At 40.6% G+C, this 21,268-nt stretch overlaps 1 protein-coding gene across 5 annotated transcripts in view; it reads right to left on the bottom strand.

Moving 5' to 3' along the window:
* Positions 1–21,268, bottom strand: part of DRC11 (dynein regulatory complex subunit 11) — a 170,030-nt gene that overhangs the window by 117,713 nt on the left and 31,049 nt on the right. For all 5 annotated transcript variants that reach the window (XM_082396881.1, XM_082396878.1, XM_082396879.1 and 2 more), the window contains one exon: positions 12,294–12,499. In XM_082396881.1, coding sequence (XP_082253007.1) covers positions 12,294–12,499 — 206 coding nt within the window. The remainder of the gene's footprint in view (positions 1–12,293; positions 12,500–21,268) is intronic.

Here is a 21,268-nt window from a genome sequence, read left to right as displayed (position 1 = left end):
TCCAAACGATGCTGTTGAACTAGGTTTATTCATTCGTTATTAAAAAGTAAGGCATGTGTGTCTATCAGACAATTTCTAAAGTTCCTTTCAGCTCTAGAAGCTATAATTCATATATGACAATGTTAATGGGGGAAGGGCAATGTTAATTTCTTACAGAATATTCAATGATTAATGTTACTTTCTTATAAAAATCACCTTCAACAGACCCACCTGCCTTTATATTCTTTTATTTAAGGGAGCCTGAAGAGAAAAACACCCATGCCTTCTGTGTTTCAGTTAGCAAACGTGAGGCACAGAACATTTGGTAAAGTTAGGGCTGATTAAAAATTTATGGATATTGTCAAAAATTCTTTCACAAACGTGAAAAGGACCAGCTCTAGAGTCTGCAGTGATTTAGAAAGCAGAACTACTAAAATGATAAATTTTTCCCCTGAGCTCTGACACTGAGCTTCAACGGTCCCACCGTTTCAGATGCCCAGGGCAGAGATTTATCTGTGTTTCACCAAGTATGAAAAATATATGGAGGGAGGGGTTTCCGGCTGGTCCCCCCCAAGTCATCCAACCACCTACATTAATGTCAGCAGGTTCATAAATTTCTCCTGCGTTCTAAAGAAAGCAGCTTGTGCCATCGCACAGAAGCCTCCAAAAGTGTCACTTGCTGCCTATAAATTCACTTACACTCAATAAAGGCAATTGGCTACACATGGACTTAATTACCATGGCCCTCGTTTGAAAACTGAGGGGTTCGCCATCTCTCAAAGGAGAGGTGGAAAAAGTCTAGTGCAAAGCAAGGCGATTTCTCAGTGGCACATTACAAAATCTGATTTATTCATTGATGGTTCTACTTATTAGTGGGTTATGATTAGCAGTTACTACTCCAGGAGGAAGCTTCCTTCTTGATTCCAAAGTATTATCGTTGCTCATGCTTGAATCCTACAGGAACCTCCCTGCCCTGCGCTCACTTTTTTTTTTTATTAAAAGGAACAATATACTACAGATGACGTAATTGATTATTTAGACTTTGGTGACTCTTTTGTTGAGAAAATGATATATATGCTTTATTTTCACCTTTTGTCTGAAATATTTATCTGTATAAAAAATTCATACCCAAGCAAGAACAAATCACTTTAGGAAGGAATGCAGAGAATTTTCTATTTAAATAGACGGCCGTCCATTTCTGTTCATGCACCTATAGTTCTAAACCCCAGACATCATTCATCCATAGACTCTTCCTCATTTAAAGGAGTGAGTCACTGCCCTTCCTAACTCAAGAGTCCAGAAAGTTTAGGAAACGAAACTTTACAGATGTTTACATTTTAGACTCATTTCCTATGCGTTACTTTCAAAATTAATCTTTCATAAACAGCAACAGAGTGAATTACAGAAAAGGGAAGCTTTAGAGTATAAAGGTTAATTCTGAAGATCCTCTGACCTTAATTCTATCAAGTGACAAACACCTATTTATGAAACATAAAGGCATGATAATTTCTGTCTGAAGCAACACGTGTGTTGACATATGTCACCATACGACACAAAAATCAAGAGCCTGCTGAAACAAACCCAAAGGCTCCATATCCAAAGAACAGTTTGCCCTGCCTTGCAATGTATTAAGTACCTATGAAGGAGGCGGCTTCCAGTGACTTCAGCAGAGAGTCAGTAGATTTGGGGGCTTTCACATTCCCAGGATAATACTGGTTTTAATTTTTTCCGTGGTTTTCTGACACTCCTTAAGGCGACTGCCTACACTTTCCCACCTCCCTGGAAGGCGTGCAGAGGGTGGCAGTGCCTCTAGCCCAAGGCTGCTCCAAGTATAATCCCAGGACCAGGACTCTTAGCAACTCCCAGGAGCGTGTTAGAAATTCGACACCAAAAACACAGGCAACCAAAGAAAACAGACAGGTGGAAGCACATCAAACTAAAAACTTGTGTGCAGCAAAGGAAACCACCCACAAAATGAAAAGGCAGCCTACAGAATGGGAGAAAGGATTCACAAAGCACACATGTGACAAGGGATTAATATACAAAATATATAAAGATCTCCTACAACTCGATAGCAGAAGACCCCCAAATAACCTGGCTTAAAAATGGGCAAAGGAAGTGAATAAATATTTCTCAAAGAAGACATACAAGTGGCCAACAGGTACATGAAAAGATGCTCAACATCACTAATCATCAGGGAAATGTACATTGAAATAACAATGAAATGTCACCTCACATCTGTTAGGATGGCTGTTATCAGAAGAGGAAAGATAAGTGTTGACGAGAATGTGGAGACAAGGGAACCCTTGAACACTGTTGGTGAGAATGTAAATTGGTTCAGTCATTACGGAAAATAGTATGAGAGGTTCCTTAAAAAATTAAAAATAGAGTAACCATGTGATCCAGCAATCCCACTTCTGGGTATATATCCAAAGGAAATGAAATTGGGATCTCAAAGGACCATGACCCGGTGCCTGGATAAGCCCAGAGAGCCTGTAGCTGCTGGCTGTTCTTAGTTTGATTTACTGTGACGACTGACAGCAAAATACGCGATTTCACGCAGGTGTGCACCTGTCCCCAAGGCCTCGGTGAATAACCTTGATTTCTCACCCACCTCTTCTTATGTCCTCCATTCAACCTAACATATTTTCCACCAAAGCGAATGGCAGAAAAGAAAAAGCTATTCACCTTCTCATAGGAGTAATCCACATGTGTTCACATCTCCTCCACAGACCACAGCTGCTTTTGAGAATTCACTGAAAATATAATTACACAAGGAATTCAAAATAACGACCCCTAATCACCTCCCCTGGCCATCCCTTTCCCATTGTCCTCCTGAAATTTCTTTTTTCTTTCTGAAAGTAACTAATGCTCAATGTAGAAAATTTGGAATACGAAGGAAAAGAACAAACAGAGCCGTGGTCCCAGTCCCGGGAAGATATCTATCGTGAACATTCTAGTGGTTTCTTTCCGATGTCCTTAAAAGTCCTCGGAACAATTCTGAACCTTTCCCTGAAAACCGATCTCGTTTTACACAATGACCAGGCTTCAGAAAGCCTCTGCTCACCCTGGTTTTAGTTCTGCCCGTAGCGACCCAAGTTTTTAGCCAAGTTACCTGACTCCTCTGAGTCCCTTTTGTCACCTGTAAAATAACTGGAGTCAGCCAGTTTTCTCAAATCCCACGATTCCTCTCTGCCTTTCTCCCTTTTACCTACACAGACCATCACCTCACTCTGCGGGAAGAGGCTTAGAAGCAGGGACAGAGAAGGAGTCAGAAACAAGGAAAGCTCCTGGTTTCCAGGCGGTACCTAGTGAGCAACTCGGCCTTGGGCAACTGCCATCTTTTTCTATGAAATGACCACGGAGTCCAAGACACACAGGACAAGCCTTCTGTTGCTGGAATGCTCAGAACGAGGAGACACATTTGCCGTTGTGGGAGCATCATGGCTTTTGGAATCAATAGACTGGAGTATGAATGGCCTCTCATGAGCCATGAACCCCGAGTAAGGCACTCAGCCTTTCTAAGCCTCAGGATCCCAGAAGAGCATCCGTGGGAAGCACCTGGCGAGGTCCCTCTTGGAGGAGCAGTAGACAGGTACACAAGTCCAGAAGGAGTGAACAGTGATGGAAGCTGGTGCAGGCCCGGGAGGTCCTGGCAGGGGGGCAGCATTGGAGGCTGGATGGGAGAGATCCGAAAGTCTTTTCCGAAAGAGACATCCACTTTTCCAGGCTGATGGGAAACTCTGTCGTTTCGCCTCGCTCCGAACACATCCCCATCCTCAGCAAATTTCTGCACGTGTCCGGGAGCTCTCCTGGGTGGTGAGTGCACCATTCTCTCCACTTGCAGATAATTCTTGAGCCCCCTCCAGTGTAAACTCCTGGAGCCCTAAACTGGCATAAACTGTGGAGGCGAGAGACAAATCTGCAGGTCTCTCCAGGTCCACATACCTTAAAATGACAAAGCTTAACCCGCAGAACTGTACACAGAAGGGTGAACTTTACCGCACTTAAATTATATCTTAATTTTTTTAATCAAAAAAATTAACAAAGCATTCCAAGGCCTCTTCCAGGAAGGATGTACGTCTGCTGGTGATCTGTAGACATGTCACGTCCTGGCTTCCCCGTCCTGGGGACTAAAAGCACATTCCACCCTGTCTAATTTTTGTCTGCCTACCCTGTTATTACCCCTCAGTTTTATCCCCACCCCCAGCCCTGGCAGCCCTTCCTCCCCCGCCTCCATCCCCAGCCAGTCTCTCCTGCACATCAGGCTGCAGCACTTGAAAAGATGCTTACGGCTGCGAATATAAAGGCTCCAGACCCAGGAGTGAAAACGCAGGGCACTATGGCCATGGCAACTCTTCCAAACTGCAAACTGTGTGTCTGAGAATGTGCCGGCCTTCCTACACGTTTAAAACAATTACTGAGGCTGTATCATGTGCGACACATTACTCTAAGGGCTTTATATGTATTAGTCTATGTTATCCTATCTATGAGGTCGATACTGTTAATATCCTCATTTTAAGTTGAGGAAATGGAGACACAGAGAGGTTAAGGAACTGGTTCAAGGACACACAGTCTGTAAGTGCTAGAGCTGGGACTTGAACCCAGGCAGCCTGGCTCTCAGACCACTCCTCCTGTGTGTGTGTGTGTGTGTGTGTGTGTGTGATTTGTAATGTATTTGTTTATTATAGAGAGCATGATAGATGCCATCACATCGCAAGATTAAAAGGCACTGGCATTTCATTTCGCATTCAGGCTCACCCTGCTGAGGACGAAGATCCTCCCAAGCCCCCAGAGCTCTTCCTCTTAGCCATCACCTCTGATTGACTGTGTGTTGGCTTAAAAAATGGAATAAGGCTGTGTAATTTACTATCACTTCCAGATTCCTCAAGATTGCATGGATTAAAAGGAATCTGCTAAAATCCCAGGAGAACTGCCGCAGGGCCAATCCTAGAGCCGTCACCCCATGTGAGGGTCTTACTTCTCTCTAGGTTGAAGGTGAGCTGGATGTCGGGCATAGTTTCAACAAACTAAGTTAAAAAATGCAGGTGGGGAGAAATGGTCCACACAGGACCAACTGCAAGGACACAAAGGCCTGGATTCGGCCCGGTTTTCAGAGCTGACAGCTACTCAGGTGGCCCTGATGCTCGTGAGGGAAATGGGGGAGAGGCTGTTGCATCTTCAGGGACAAGAGCCCACAGTCCCATGGACTTCAAGGTTCTCCTTTATCACCCTAAGGGGTTGGATGAGGTCACTTTATGATACTTTAAAATGAAGCTCATCCGTGGATCGTAACACTTAGATGACGGTTTATGACAGGTCCCAAGCCAAAAGAAATACTAATTATAGCAAGAGATTTTCTGGAAACAAGTATCCCCACGACTGTGCCATCCAATATGGTAGCCCCTAATGACACGTGGTTATCTAAACTTAAATTTGAATGAATGAAAATTAAATTAAATTAAAGATTCAGCTCCTCAGTCACCCTACCATCTTTCAAGTGCTCAATAGCTGTATGTGGCTGGTGGCTACTGGAGTAGACAGTACACATCAGACCAATTCCACCACTGCAGAAAGTCCTATTGGACAGGGCTGATCGAGAGTACTACAAACTTCTCGTTTTGTCCTTCATCAGGAATGCTGCCAACGAATGAAAGAAAGAAGAGTACTTATCTCATGGGGTTGTTGAGGATTGTGGTAGGCTGAATAACAGCCACCAAAGATATTGGGTCCTGATCCCTGGAGACTCTGAATGTTATTTATAAGAAAAAAGATATCTATATTTGAGATGTGATTAAGAATCTTGGGATAAGATTATCCTGGTGGGCCCTAAATGAAATCCTAAGTGTCTTATAAGAGAAGAACAGAGAGAGATGAGACACACAGAAGAGGAGGAGGCAAGTGACCACAGGCAGAGATTGGAGTGATGCAGCCACGAGCCAAGGAGTGTCGGCAGTCTCCGGAAGCGGAAGATGTGAAGAACCGACTCTCCCCTAGAGCTTTCAGAGGGAGCACAGACCTGCTGAGTCTGTGATTTCAGACTCCTGACTTCCAGAACGAGAAGAAAATAAATTTCTATTGGTTTAAGCCACCAGGTTTGTGGTCATGCATTACAGCAGTAATCACAAATTAATGCAAGGGTTAAACTACTTTATATATACATACTACATTTTAGAGGTCACTTAAGAAAAAAGACATCACAAAAGGAAGCATATGAATGACAGGGCAGTTCACAGAAGAAATGCTATTGACAAAAAGTCCAAAAGATTTTTCAACCCCTCCAAATAATAAAATAAATGCAAATTAAGGGACACCACTGTTCTCTTATCAATTTGACAAAATATTAAAAAGATGATCATTGATTTATTAGCTAGTCCATCCATCCAACAGAACGTTAAGCAATCATGAAAGACAACGTTTTGCAAAATATTTTAAGGACATAGGGAAACCCAGTGTTAAATTTTTAAAAATTAGAAAAAGGATTCATAAAACTGTAATTAAAATATATACATGAGAGAAAAATACTGGAAGGCAATTTACCAAAAATTTTTATAGTAGCTATCTCTGTCTACTAAAATTATAGACAATTTAAATTTTCTTCTTTAAACTCTGTCTTGTAAATTTTCTACAATAAGCATGTATTAGTTTTAACATTGGAAAAAAAAGACTTCCTTTAAAATAATTTAAAAATCAACTTGAACCACAAATCCCAGTATTTGATAAAATACTGGGCAACTTTTGGCAACTACAAGTATTGATTAAATCAGCTAAGAATTAGTATTCAAAATTGTGGGAGTTTATATTTGTAACTTCTAGTCATTTTTTAGTTGTCACTGTATGTCCTGTTGGAATTTATCCTGAAGACTGATCATGTTTCATGTTTCAAAAGACAATATTTGCTTTTTATTTGTCTTTGATTTAAAAAAGCAAGGAAAGGGATTTTATCAAAGTCAATCAGATAAATGTAATCCAATTATGAAAATAAATCCTCCCTCGACCTTACATCACTTCAAAAGGAGGGATCTTTACGTCTCTGTGAATTACACACAGCATACCCATGGGAGCTGCTCTAACTCAGCCTCCAAATTGTCAGGTCAGTAACAGCAGGATGGAATGTTCTCAAGGGGACTGGCCGGGAGGGCTGGGTCTTCAAAGAAAGCCCAGAGCCAATGGGAGGGGCTGCTCCCAGGAGGCCATCAGGAGCCTCCCATGACCCTCCCAGCACCTCAGATGGGGGAGCAACGCGCAGTTACTGCCAGCCTCAAGGCGCCCTATTCTTTCATCAAAAGAATTTCCAGGAGTGTTGTGCAGGTATTGCATCAATATACTTTTTAAAAAATTAGGGTGTTTTAACATTTCAAATGTTTATTTTGGATTATCCCAAATTAACTTCTTGCCTTTCTTTTTCTTCTAATATATTTTTAACTAGGCTTTTTCATTATAAAAATAATACTTATTGAAAGAAAGACTTCTAAGCGTACAGGAGAATATGAGATAAAAGTAACATCACTACTCTTGTCCCCAGAGGTGGCCATGCTAACAAAGTTTCTAGTGTACCCTTCCAGAAATTTCCCATCCATATGCAAACATATATTTAATAAATTAAAGGCATGTGTGAATATATCTTTGTATATATGTATATGTGTGTATATGTATATTTTATATATTTTAGCTTATTTGGAGTTATAATTGTACATAGTGCTTTCAACTTTGTTATATCACCTAACAATAAATTGGATTATAAAAGTCTATCTAAAAGTAAAGAATTATTTCATTTGTAGAAAACATGGTTGTGGGCATCTGTTCTCTGATGTCCTGAGAAAAGGGAGGAAAGCTGCTGATAAGGAAAGTTCATGAACACAGGGCATATCATCTTCATTAACTATGAAAATGAAGGTTTCAGTTATAAACCAAGGTGATTTAATCAGAAGACAGTTCTTTTGAAACAATGCCTTTCTACTTAAATTTCCATGATTGCACAAAATCACCCTGAGTATATTTCCTCCAGACACAATTATGTAATTAGATAAGAAAGGAAAACGCCAATACTGCTGGCTTGCAGTACCCACCGCTTGGATGGGAAATGTCTCCACCACTCTCTCCTCAGCACCAGGCACTGTCCTCACGGGGCTTGCCATTTATCTGGGGAAGGGGCATATGAATGAGCAGGTGTGCACAATACGGTAGGAATAATAATGGTCTGCATCCTGGGGTCGAAGTTTCTCATATCTTAACAACCCCACAAAGTAGGTTCTCGTATCACAGATGAGGAGACTGACAGCACAGAGAGGTTAAGAGACTTGCCCAAGGCTGCACAGCTATTTCTCAGGAAGCAAGGCTCCAGTTTCTGTGATTATGCAGATCGCCTGGAGGGGGAAGGGGAAGATGCGGGCAGAGCTCAAGGAGGAGATGGAGAGGAACTGCAGGGAAGCACTCAGGGAGGGTTTCATAAGGAGGATGCATTTGAACAAGAAGTTGGCGAGGCAGAGTGGTGGGGGAAGGGAGGAGAAGGCGGACAAGTGGGGATGCCATCTGCGTCTTGGGCCCCAACCTCCAGGGGTCTCAGCCGAGGCGGGGATGAGTGCTGAGATCCCAGCAGAGACCGCGGAGTGGCTGAAGAGCATCAGGGACCGTCTGGGCAGTGCTTGTCTTCCTGGGTGTGCAGCATGTGATGGGGTTGGACGGAGCCAGGAGGGGGGGACCTGCTGGTGGAGGGTCTGAGAGATCCCGCCCGTCCCCCAAGGCCTGAGAAGGGCACCCTGTACGCTCCTGGGGAGCGTGGGTCCTGAAGGAACCAGCATCCCAGAGGGATGAGGCCTTTTCAGGAAGTGAGAGGCCTGAATCGCAGCTGCCCAGTGACTGAGGGCACGTGGCAGAAACCACAGGCCACAGGAGGGGGTCCCCAAAGACCAGGTGGCCTGGTCTCTCCTCGTGGACCAGATGGCTACACCGCCCGCCTGCGGAAACCAGCCAGGGCGCCGGCACAGCCCAAGCCCAGATGCTGTTCACTCTGCTGGCCCCCAGCCGATGCTGTGAAGGCTGGTAACTTCCCTTTGCCGGCAGATGCCACAAAGGGAAGAAAGACGGGGACATTCACGATAGGGAGGCATCTGAAGTGACTGCAAATTTACTCAAAATAGACATTCAACCTTAAAGAGACTATTTAAGCCAGAAGAGACTGTTACCTATAATTGTTACCGATTAAGTTTTTCTTATACTGTGAGTGGGAGTTTGGCAGGGGGGTAGCGGGGTAGTCTGAGAACAAGGCTAGTGATGGGAATACTGGGTTTTGGTGTTTGAATAACAAAAAAACATGCTATTTTTAAAAACTCAAACACTAACATCTTTGCTGATGTAATATCTTTGATCTATTTCTAACAGCTTTATGGATGTGTAATATATAATAAACTGTTCATATTCAAGTGTACAATTTGATAAGTTTGAGCTATCTATCTATCTGCCTGTATGTGTATATATATATATACACACACACATGTATATGTATATCTTATATCTCCATGAAGCCATCACCAGAATTAAAAGTAAGGAGGAAGCTGATAAAGTGAAGAGGGGATATATGCATATATAAATATCTCCCTCCCTATCGGCATCTTTTCTCTATCTCTTTATTATTATCAGTTATCCGTACAGAATTAATACAATGTCAAATTTCTCATTTTAAAATATTCCTTTCATTTAAAATATCCCGTTTGGCAATAAAATATCCCTGATAAATACGATATAAAGAGAAAAGCTCACAAAATTAATCAATTTTGAATTTTAAAAAATCGTAAGTATTTAAAAGCTCTATTTATATAATAAAGGACAGAACTCCCCAATCAAAAGCATGTAACTGTTATATCAAACATTCCTAAAGAAACTTTGTTATAAAATTTAAGTATTATTGAGGAGACAGCATGTTAGAATCCTATACAGAATTAACACAAGAGAAGTTTATGATTGTTCAAGTTTTTCTGAATCACTGTAAAATAACTGATGTATGTTAGACATCTCTTGCTGCATGCTAAGACACCCCAACACTTAGTGACCGAAACAACACATGTTTATTGTGTCACTGTTTCTGTGGGTAGGGAACTAGATGTGGCTCAGGTGGGTATCTCTGCCTTGGGGTCCCCCACGAGGCTGCAAACAGTGTTGGCTGGGGCTGCAGCCTCATCTGAAGGCTCACTTGGGGGAGAATGCCCTTCCAGTTCACGCATGTGGTTGTGGACAAGATTCAGCTCTTCTCAGGCTGGAAGGAGGCCCAAGTTCCTTGCTGGCTGTCACCAGGAACCTCCCTCCGTTCCTTCTACGGGGCCCCTCTGCTGGGTAGCAGCTGACCCCTCTCAGAGCCAGGGGTGAAAGCAAGTGAGGGGGCAAGAGGCAAGCAAGATGGCAGTGTCACCCCATCGCTTTTGCTGTATTTTTTTTTAAGATTTATTTATTCTTATTATTTATTTATTTATTTTATTTATTTTTGGCTCTGTCGGGTCTTAGTTGCGGCACGCAGGATCTTCATTGAAGCACGTGGGATCTTTCATTGCAGCGCTTGGGCTTCTCTCTAGTTGTGGTATGCGGGTTTTCTCTTCTCTAGTTGTAGCACGAGGGCTCCAGGTCACGTGGGCTCTGTAGTTGAGGCGCGTGAGCTCATTAGTTGTGGCGTGTGGGCTTAGCTGCCCCGCGGCGTGTGGGATCTTAGTTCCCTGCCCAGGGATCAAACTCGCGTCCCCTGCATTGTAAGGTGGATTCTTTACCACTGGACCACCAGGGAAGTCCCCTGCCATATTCTTTTTATTCTTTTTTTTTTTTTTTGGTTGCGCTGTGCAGCATGTGGGATCTTAGTTCCCTGACCAGGGATTGAACCTGTGCCCCCTGCAGTGGAAGCACAGAGTCTTAACCACGGGTCCACCAGGGAAGTTCCCCATATATTTTTCTTTAAAAGTGAAGTTCTAGGTCTACATCACACTCAAAGGGAGAACATTACCAGAGGAAGAGGTGGGGTCAGTGGAGGCCACCTGGGAGGCTGCCTACCACAGATATAAACATCTTTTTTTTTTTTTTTTTAATTAATTAATTAATTAATTTTTGGCTGTGTTGGGTCTTCGTTTCTGTGCGAGGGCTTTCTCCAGCTGCGGTGAGCGGGGGCCACTCTTCATCGTGGTGCGCAGGCCTATCACTATCGCGGCCTCTCTTGTTGCGGAGCACAGGCTTCAGACGCGCAGGCTCAGTAGTTGTGGCTCACGGGCCCAGTTGCTCCGCGGCATGTGGGATCCTCCCAGACCAGGGCTCAAACCCGTGTCCCCTGCATTAGCAGGCAGATTCTCAACCACTGCACCACCAGGGAAGCCCCTAAACATCTTTTAATGTAATGTTTTGAGAAGGAGGTTGGTTTTCTATTGCCAACAAGTTAAATTCCCTGGTCCTGACGAGCTCATCAAAGTTGGAATCTGAGTGTCTCTGAACCTAACATGGTACAGCACAATACCCATCAAAGAAAACAGGTGGTGAGTCTGCTTCCATGGCCCTGGGACTGATCACAACAATCTGCTCTCTTTCCTTCCCCTCTTGAAATAGATTTTAAAGCTGCTCCAACTGGGTTGTCTACAAAGCGTTTGTTCTACTGGGTGGAAACTTGTACTGTGTTCTACAAGTGTTTGTTCTACTGTACTTCTCTAATAAAGGAGCACATCTTTTGTAAACAAAAACCATCTTTTGAAAAGAAGCTTTAAATTGCTTAACATTTCACTTAAGAGCATTAAAGAAGACCCTTAATATAGGCAGACCCTTAATACAGGAAGGCCTTAATATACATAATGCCTTGTCCCCAGAACTGCTACCTTCCCATCATTTCCTGGGAGGCCTGGGGGCCAGGCATCAGGTCCCAGAGTCAGCAGCTGCTTCAAGGGATTATGACAGAGAAGGAGCATGACTGAGGCTGTGAAGTCTCATACAATTAGGGTCAAATCCCAGAAGGAAGGGCAGCATGAATTGCTTGTGGCCGGACCCCTCGGATTTCAGACAGACCTGGCCTGTGAAAGCCTACCATCTTGGGGCTGTGTCATCCACCCATGATGTTTAATTTCATGTGGTTATAGAGGTATTACATAGACTGTATTTCTTTAAAAAAACCAGGAACAAAAGCAATTTCATTAAAGAAAGAATTAGTTCCTAAATTCTTAGCCTTCACGTTCTACTTTTCTAAAATGAAGCCAGGAAACCACATGAATCTATATCAACATGTTTCTGTGCTTAAAAACACACAAGAATATCAACCACCACAGAAGAGACTGTCAGCACAGTTGTCCTACACTCACCTGCATTCGATGAACCAGCGCCGGATCTGATCTTGGAGGTTCTCCTTGATGTTGGGACCTTCTATTAGTTTCAAGTCATCCTTGATTGTAACCAAGGCATCTCTGTATTCCTCCTCATGCTTTACCTGCACTTTATCCCGCAGATGGGTCACCCTGTCAGCCTGGATTAATGCAGCACTGACTTCATTAAACAAAGGAGGTGGGTTCTGAAAATATAAGCCAAAAGGTTTGAGATCATAAAGGTTACAGAGCTGGTGAAAAATATTAGACACTAATGAAATATGTCAGTATCTTCAATGGTGTCCTACCAAAGACCCATAAGAAATACAAACAGAACAAAAGAATCAGATCTTGCAGGAGAACTTGAAGGAGTAATTCACAACCATGGGGAGGAAGTATGGGATCACTCTGTACTATTTCCCAGAAACTGGTAGTTAGCTTAAAAAGTGCTTATTTGGTAAATCATTCAAAAAAGCATTCAAGTTACAGAAGGTAAAGTTTTCCAAATCTTCTTGGTTAGTGGGAGAGAAAAGAATATAGCATTAGAAAGTAAATGAAGCAAGAATTGATGAAAAGAGTTTGGGTGTTCTGATTTCAAGAAAAATGACACCAAAATCAACTCTGAAAATATCCCCTCTATTGTTAAAGACCTCCAGAGCAGGAAATTCTCAGCTGACTCCAGACATTCACGCTATTACATCTTATTGTGAGAATGTTCTCTCTCCACATCTGCTGATCAGAAAGGCAACAACGGCTGGCTATAGAACGCCAACCAAATGCTCAGCACTGGTCCAGCAACATGTGGAGGACTGTGGTAACCGAAAATACAAAGTCACTTTGAGACATAATCCCTGTTCTTTAGAACCCCTAAAGAAATGAGGTTGGTGGGATAAGAGTAATGTCCGTCACAGTAGGGAACCGTGTCAAATAATCTATAAAAGTGCTACCTTGTGGGTTTGGATGGAAAGAACTAAAAGGGACTTGGAGAAGAAGAACACACATGGGAATCATAGGTATGAGTTAAAGATCCTGAGCTCTAAGGAGTTCAGAGATTCAGCCCAGGTAAGTTAGCAAATTAAGGACAAATTCAGTGGTGTGTTGGAGCCAGCCTGTAATGACTCATGAGATCCAGTTGATAGATTTTCAGGAATTTTGCCAGCTTGCTGTTAGGCACAGTTATTTTTAAATGCTAAATTATATAAACTTAGGATTAAATTATGTTAACAACGCAAGTTACCGATACCAAAAACTCATCGCTTCATAATTATTTTTACTGGATTTTATTGTCATCTATGCTCTTGATGTCATTATGTCTGTTGTATCTCTAAGGTGAAAATACTGTAATAATGCTGTCACTTCTGTGCGTGTCTTCCTGTGTTCATTCAGGTTAGCAGCTTGCAGTTGGCTATAGGAATACTTACACCATCGAAATTAGCAAATGCTACAAATGAGGGCTTGATTTACTACTGTGATTTGATTGTATAGACTTAAGAAAGCGGTAGAGAAAATAATAATGCAGATAAACATAAAAGTGTGTCGTGTCTGTGTCACTTACATTGTGAATAGCACACAAAACTCAGGAAAGATTCTTCCAGAATCCAAAAACTATAATCTGATTCAGCAAAGGATGGCTAGTATCAAGTAGAGAAAAGATGACAAGTGTTGGGCATGGATGTGGAGAAATTGAAACCCTTGTACACTGTCGGTGGGAATGTAAACTGGTGCAGGCACTATAGAAAACACTATGAAGGCTCCTCAAAAAATTAAAAATAGAACTACCATATGATCCAGCAATCCCACTTCTGGGTATACATCCAAAGGAAATGAAATCAAGATCTTAAAAAGATATCTGTACCCCCCTGTTCACTGCAGCATTATTCACAATAGCCAAGGTATGGATACAACCTAAAGCCAGGGACCATTTTAAATCTGAAAATCCATATCCTTTTGTTACAAGGATTTTTTTGGTTACTGTTCCTTTACAATTTCCTTCCTCTGTTTTCTTAGATCTTTTCTTCTCAGAACTTTACACGTATCCCTCATCCATCTTTACACGTATCCCTCATCCATCTCTACACGTATCCCTCATCCATCTCTTTGTCATTTTGCTATTTTCTAGGAGATTTTCTAATGTTTTCTTTCAACTTTATTTTTTGAAGTTTCTATTATTATATTTTAACTCTTCAACAGCACTTCAACTGTTCTTTGATTCTCCTTTTTTGGGGCATTTTGTTCTAATTTCTGGATTCGATAATCCTCTTTTATTTCCATAAGGTTATTACTTTTAGAATTCTGTTTTGTTTTTTTTTTAAATAAAGCCATTTCTTTAGTTTTAATTTATTTATTTATGGCTGCGTTGGGTCTTCGTCTCTGTGCGAGGGCCCCCTCCAGTTGCGGCGAGCGGGGGCCACTCCTCATCGCGGTGCGGGGCCTCTCACCATCGTGGCCTCTCCTGTTGCGGAGCACAGGCTCCAGACCCGCAGGCTCAGTAATTGTGGCCCACAGGCCCAGTCGCTCCGCGGCATGTGGGACCCCCCCAGACCAGGGCTCGAACCCGTGTCCCCTGCATCGGCAGGCAGACTCTCAACCACTGCGCCACCAGGGAAGCCCCATAGAATTCTGTTTTTTATGTTTTATTTTTCCCCTTTTTTTCTTCCAATTTCTTTTCTGTTGGGTCTCTGTCTTTCCTAAGTGACTGGTGACCCTTTGTGGTTCACGCTTATTTAGGAGGGAGGCTCCCAGAGCTGTCTGGAAGCTGTGTAGGGGAGTTGCTGACTGGTGAGGTCAGAGCTGCTTTATTGGAGGTATCTGAGTATCAGTATCCAAATGTCTTTCTTTTGAGTTGGTTAGTTTCTGCAGACAGAAATCCTACCATCTGCTCCTGAAGAGGTGTAAGTGTGGCTGCAAGAGCCAAGCAGAGGGAGGGAGCTATTGGTCTCACTGTTCTCTTAATCCTTCCTTTCAGAACAGGATCTCACCTCGCTCCCCACTGGGCAGAAAGAACAAGATAAACACAAGCGCTTATTCTACAGAGTTAAACCAAACTCACTGACACAGCTCTTATGTCCCTTTGCGTTGAACTTTTCAACAAGTTTCTCCCTTTCAACAGCATACAACTGTACATTAAAAACTCTATCTGAAAATTATAGAAAAGAGGAATTTTATTCATTTCTATAAATAAAATATTCAGAGCTAATTCTGCCATCTTATGTTTTCTAAAACAATTTCTTGTTTTTCCTTTCCTATCTTTTGCTGGGTCTATGCAGTCAACTTTGTTCATTCTTGCTATGCAGTGGTTAAGAAACTATACATCTTATTTATAATCTTCTGCCAGTTATTCTGAAATTTTTAACATCATAATCACCACCTATATTTCTATTTATGTCTAGAATTCATTAGTATTTTTACTGTTTCTTTAAGCAAGTCTAGGACCTCTGCATGTGTTCACTCTTTTTCCCTCAAACTTTGTGTAATAACAGATTGTGATTAATTTTTAAACCAGTAACTATTTAAATTTAACCATTGTTTTGGTTTCACTTTTTAGTCTTCTTTCTCCTATTCAGTTTTCATTTTGCTAAAGCATGTCCTTTTTTTTTTTTTTTACCTCTTTATTGGGGTATAATTGCTTTACAATGTTGTGTTAGTTGCTGCTGTACAACAAAGTGAATCAGCTATTTGTATACATATATCCCCATACCCCCTCCCTCTTGCGTCTCCCTCCACCCTCCCTATCCCACCCCTCTAGGTGGTCACAAAGCACCCAGCTGGTCTCCCTGTGCTATGCGGCTGCTTCCCACTAGCTATCTATTTTACATTTGGTAGTGTATATATGTCCATGCTACTCTCTCACTTCATCCCAGCTTTCCCTTCCCCCACCCTATGTCCTCAAGTCCATTCTCTACATCTGCGTCTTTATTCCTGCCCTGCCACTAGGTTCATCAGTATTGTTTTTTTAGATTCCATATATATGTGTTAGCATATGGTATTTGTTTTTCTCTTTCTGACTTACTTCAATCTGTATGACAGTTTCTAGGTCCATCTACGTCTCTGCAAATGACACAATTTCGTTCCTTTTTCTGGCTGAGTAATATTCCATTGTATATATGTGGCACACCTTCTTTAACCATTCATCTGTTGATGGACATTTAGGTGGTGAAGCATGTCCTTGAGTGTAACTTTCAGACTGGATATGGTCAGCCATAAGTATTCTAAGTACTTGCATTTCTAAAATGTCCTCATTTGGCCCCTCCCACTCGAATGGCAGTTTAGTAGCTACCCTGGAGGATACTTCTTCTAACGGGCAGAGCTGCCAGTGACTAGCTTGTTGGAAATTTGATGATTGTTCCTTTGTAGATAAGCTATTCTGCTCTTATGATGCTTTACACTTAGTCTTTTCAAAGTTTATCAAAATGAATCTAGGTGTGAGCATTTCTTCATTCATCACATTCTCCATTTGGTGGGTCCTTTCAATATAAAGAATTACGTCTTCTCCTCTGTAAATTTTCCTTCTATTATTTCTTTTTCTCCATTTTTCTCCCTGCAACAAATATTACATAAATGGCAGAGCACCAGATTGATCTGACCTTTTCTCTTGTATTTTCCATCTCTCCTTTACTTGCTTGCACTATGTTACAGAAGATTTCTCTATCTTTATCTTTCACAATTAATTTGGTTTTCAGTTATGTCCATTTATTATTTGGATTTATTTAGAATTTTAGAGGGGTTATTATTGTTCTGCTTTTTTGAGCGTGCGCTTATCTTCCCAAAATTCCTTCTTATTTTATATTATATTTGCTCCTTTCTTATTTTTAGTAGTCACTTTGTTCAGGGAAATTATTTTAGATGCAACACATCTTCAAATATACCAGTGAGTTATTTTTTCCAAGTTCATGTTTTTCCTCAAAATTCTGAAAAGCAGTAAAAAAATATGGATTCCCAGTTCCATCCTGGGGGTGAGGAAGAAGCAAGAAACTAGTAGTTTGGGAAAGTCTTCAAGTGATTCTGATAATATCCAAGTTTGAGGAAAAACTAACTGCTCTAGAAAAAGGTTTGGTAACCTATAGCACATGATGCAAACCTGGCCCACTGCTTATTTTCGTAAATAAAGTTTTATTGGAACGCAGCCATGCCCATTCATTTACATACTGTCTATGGTGGCTTTCACACTACAACGGCCACACTGAATAGTTGGGACAGGGACCATATGGCCTGCAAAGCCTAAAATGATGATGATAAAGAAAAAGAAGAGGGACTGTTTCCTTAATTTCTCTTTCTGATCTTTTGTTGTTAGTGTATAGGAATGCAAGAGATTTCTGTGCATTAATTTTGTATCCTGCAACTTTACCAAATTCATTGATTAGCTCTAGTAGTTTTCTGGTGGCATCTTTAGGATTATCTATGTATAGTATCATGTCATCTGCAAACAGTGACAGTTTTACTTCTTCTTTTCCAAGTATTCCTTTTATTTCTTTTTCTTCTCTGATTGCCATGGCTAGGACTTCCAAAACTATGTTAAATAATAGTGGTGAGAGTGGACATCCTTGTCTTGTTCCTGACCTTAGAGGAAATGCTTTCAGTTTTTCACCATTGAGAATGATGTTTGCTGTGAGTTTGTCATATATGGCCTTTATTATGTTGACGTAGGTTCCCTCTATGTCCACTTTCTGGAGAGTTTTTATCATAAATGGGTGTTGAATTTTGTCAAAAGCTTTTTCTGCATCTGTTGAGATGATCATATGGTTTTTATTCTTCAATTTGTTAATATGGTGTATCACATTGATTGATTTGCATATATTGAAGAATCCTTGCATCCCTGGAATAAATCCCACTTGATCATGGTGTATGATCCTTTTGTGTTGTTGGATTCTGTTTGCTAGTATTTTGTTGAGGATTTTTGCATTTTTATTCATCAATGATATTGGTCTGTAATTTTCTTTTTTTGTAGTATCTTTGTCTCGTTTTGGTATCAGGGTGATGGTGGCCTTGTAGAATGAGTTTGGCAGTGTTCCCTCCTCTGCAATTTTTTGGAGGAGTTTGAGAAGGATGGGTGTTAGCTCTTTTCTAAACGTTTGATAGAATTCACCTGTGAAGCCATCTGGTCCTGGACTTCTGTTTGCTGGAAGATTTTTAATCACAGTCTCAATTTCAGTGCTTGTGATTGGTCTGTTTATATTTTCTATTTCTTCCTGGTTCAGTCTCAGAAGGTTATGCTTTTCTAAGAATTTGTCCATTTCTTCCAGGTTGTCCATTTTATTGGCATATAGTTGCTTGTAGTAATCTCTCATGATCCTTTGTATTTCTGCAGTGTCAGTTGTTACTTCTCCTTTTTCATTTCTAATTCTACTGATTTGAGTCTTCTTCCTTTTTTTCTTGATGAGTCTGGCTAATGGCTTATCAATTTTGTTTATCTTCTCAAAGAACCAGGTTTTAGTTTTACTGATCTTTGCTATTGTTTTCTTTGTTTCTATTTATTTCTGCTCTGATCTTTATTTCTTTTCTTCTACTAACTTTGGGTTTTGTTTGTTCTTCTTTCTCTAGTTCCTTTAGGTGTAAGGTTAGATTGTTTATTTGAGATTTTTCTTGTTTCTTGAAGTAGGATTGTATTGCTATAAACTTCCCTCTTAGAACTGCTTTTGCTGCATCCCATAGGTTTTGTATTGCCGTGTTTTTGTTGTCATTTGTCTCTAGGTATTTTTGATTTCCTCTTTGATTTCTTCAGTGATCTCTTGGTTATTTAGTAACGTATTGTTTAGCCTCCATGTGTTTGTGTTTTTTACATTTTTTTCCCTGTAATTTGTTTCTAATCTCATAGTGTTGTGTTGGAAAAGATGCTAGATACGATTTCAATTTCCTAAGGCTTGATTTATGACCTATGGTCAACTAATCTATGACAAAGGAGGCAAGGATATACAATGGAGAAAACACAGTCTCTTCAATAAGTGGTGCTGGGAAAACTGGACAGCTGCACGTAAAAGAATGAAATTAGAACACTCCCTAACACCATACAGAAAAATAAACTCAAAATGGATTAAAGACCTAAATGTAAGACCAGACACTATAAAACTCTTAGAGGAAAGCATAGGAAGTACACTCTTTGACATGAATCACAGCAAGATCGTTTTCGACTCACCTCCTAAAGTAATGGAAATAAAAACAAAAATAAACAAACGGGACCTAATGAAACTTAAAAGCTTTTGCACACCAAAGGAAACTATAAATAAGATGAAAAGACAACCCTCAGAATGGGAGAAAATATTTGCAAATGAATCAATGGACAAAGGATTAATCTCCAAAATATATAAACAGCTCATGCAGTTCAATATTAAAAAAACAAACAACCCACCCAATCAAAAAATGGGCAGAAGACCTAAATAGACATTTCTCCAAAAAAGACATACAGATGGCCAAAAGGCACATGAAAAGCTGCTCAACATCACTAATTATTAGAGAAATGCAAATCAAAACTGCAATGAGGTAACACCTCACACCAGTTAGAATGGGCATCATCAGAAAATCTACAAACAACAAATGCTGGAGAGGGTGTGGAGAAAAGGGAACCCTCTTGCACTGTTGGTGGGAATGTGACCATTGTTTTGGTTTGTGACTTCTCTACTTGAATCCACAATTGAGATGCTGTCAGAATATAGCATCCACTTAATGACATAAAGCCAGGTGGGAAAAAAATGAAAAGAAAATCACACATATAATACTTGATAAAAATATGTATTAGAATGTGTAACAAACTAAGCAAATTGTCTAAGTTTAGTATAATGAGAAGGTGAGAATGTACAACTCTTGATAGGGAAAACCCCCTAAAACTACTTTAAAAGTGGATCTAGAATGAGAATTACAGAATCATTTTAAAGAACAATGTTAAAAGCCAGTGATCTAAATTGACTCAAGATGTATGTGCTCAAAGCCATGACTTTATATTATCTACTTTGTGTCAAAATAAAGAGATAAGAATTCCCTTTATTTAATCATTTAAAGAAGTATCCAATTCTCATATTTTTCAGGTAATGTCTTACATTCCTAGTGTTATGAAATAGAAGTTTATAACTCACACAGAGATTTTTATCTGATCTCTCCAATGACTACCCTAAAGTCCATTGTTTTCGTGAAGATGTTCAAATGCATCTCTGCTACAAATGACCCAAATTTCTTTGTCTCTGATGAACGTGTAAAATTGTCTTGAAGTCTTGCTTTAATGTTATGATTTTTTATCAGTGAATCATATGAAATCCCCCCACTACATTGTTCTTATGGTAAATCATAGCATATTTTTTTCATAGATTCACACATACAAACTATATTTTAGCTGGGCCTTTTCCCCTTTGAATCCCTAAAAGTGAATTAATGAGTAGGCAACTCTGGCTGGTGTCCTGGCAAAGCTCTACACAAAGTGTTCAGCCAACTTCATAACACGTCCATGATCTACAAGTGAAACAGAAGTCTCCCAGCGCTCATCAGATTTTTTGTAATTGGCATGGCACTCTGTCCCACACCTTCTTTCTCTACATTTCTTTACTGATGTTACATCCATCTTTTGAGACAGAAGTAAGGACCTGATTATCCCATTGAACAGATGGGGACTGAGGTCCATCACTTAATGACTCTCCCAAGCCATCCTATGTGAATGAAGAAGCTGGCAATAAGGTTTCTGGATTCCTCCGGGTCTGTGTTTCTCCTATTACACCACGCTGGGCTGTTAATATGTGTGTATTCATGCGTGTTGCTTGAGATAGACTTTCTCTGACAAAAATACATTTGGGGTCATTTGTAGCTTCTTTCGCTAGTTGCTTTTGAATTTGAAGGTTATAATATATTTAGATTCTTATGTTAATGAGTAGCTTTTCCTTTGGGCTAAAACATCTTTTTCCTGTTTAGCAACTTTGGTCATATGGCATTCAAATTTGTTAACTCACCGCATAAACAGCAACTCATTGAAAAATAAATTACGAATATTAAAGGGAAAT

The sequence above is a fragment of the Balaenoptera borealis genome (genome assembly GCF_965194805.1).
Source record: "Balaenoptera borealis genome assembly, chromosome: 6".
Taxonomy (NCBI): Eukaryota; Metazoa; Chordata; class Mammalia; order Artiodactyla; family Balaenopteridae; genus Balaenoptera; species Balaenoptera borealis.
This window is presented reverse-complemented; position numbering and strand designations above follow the sequence as displayed.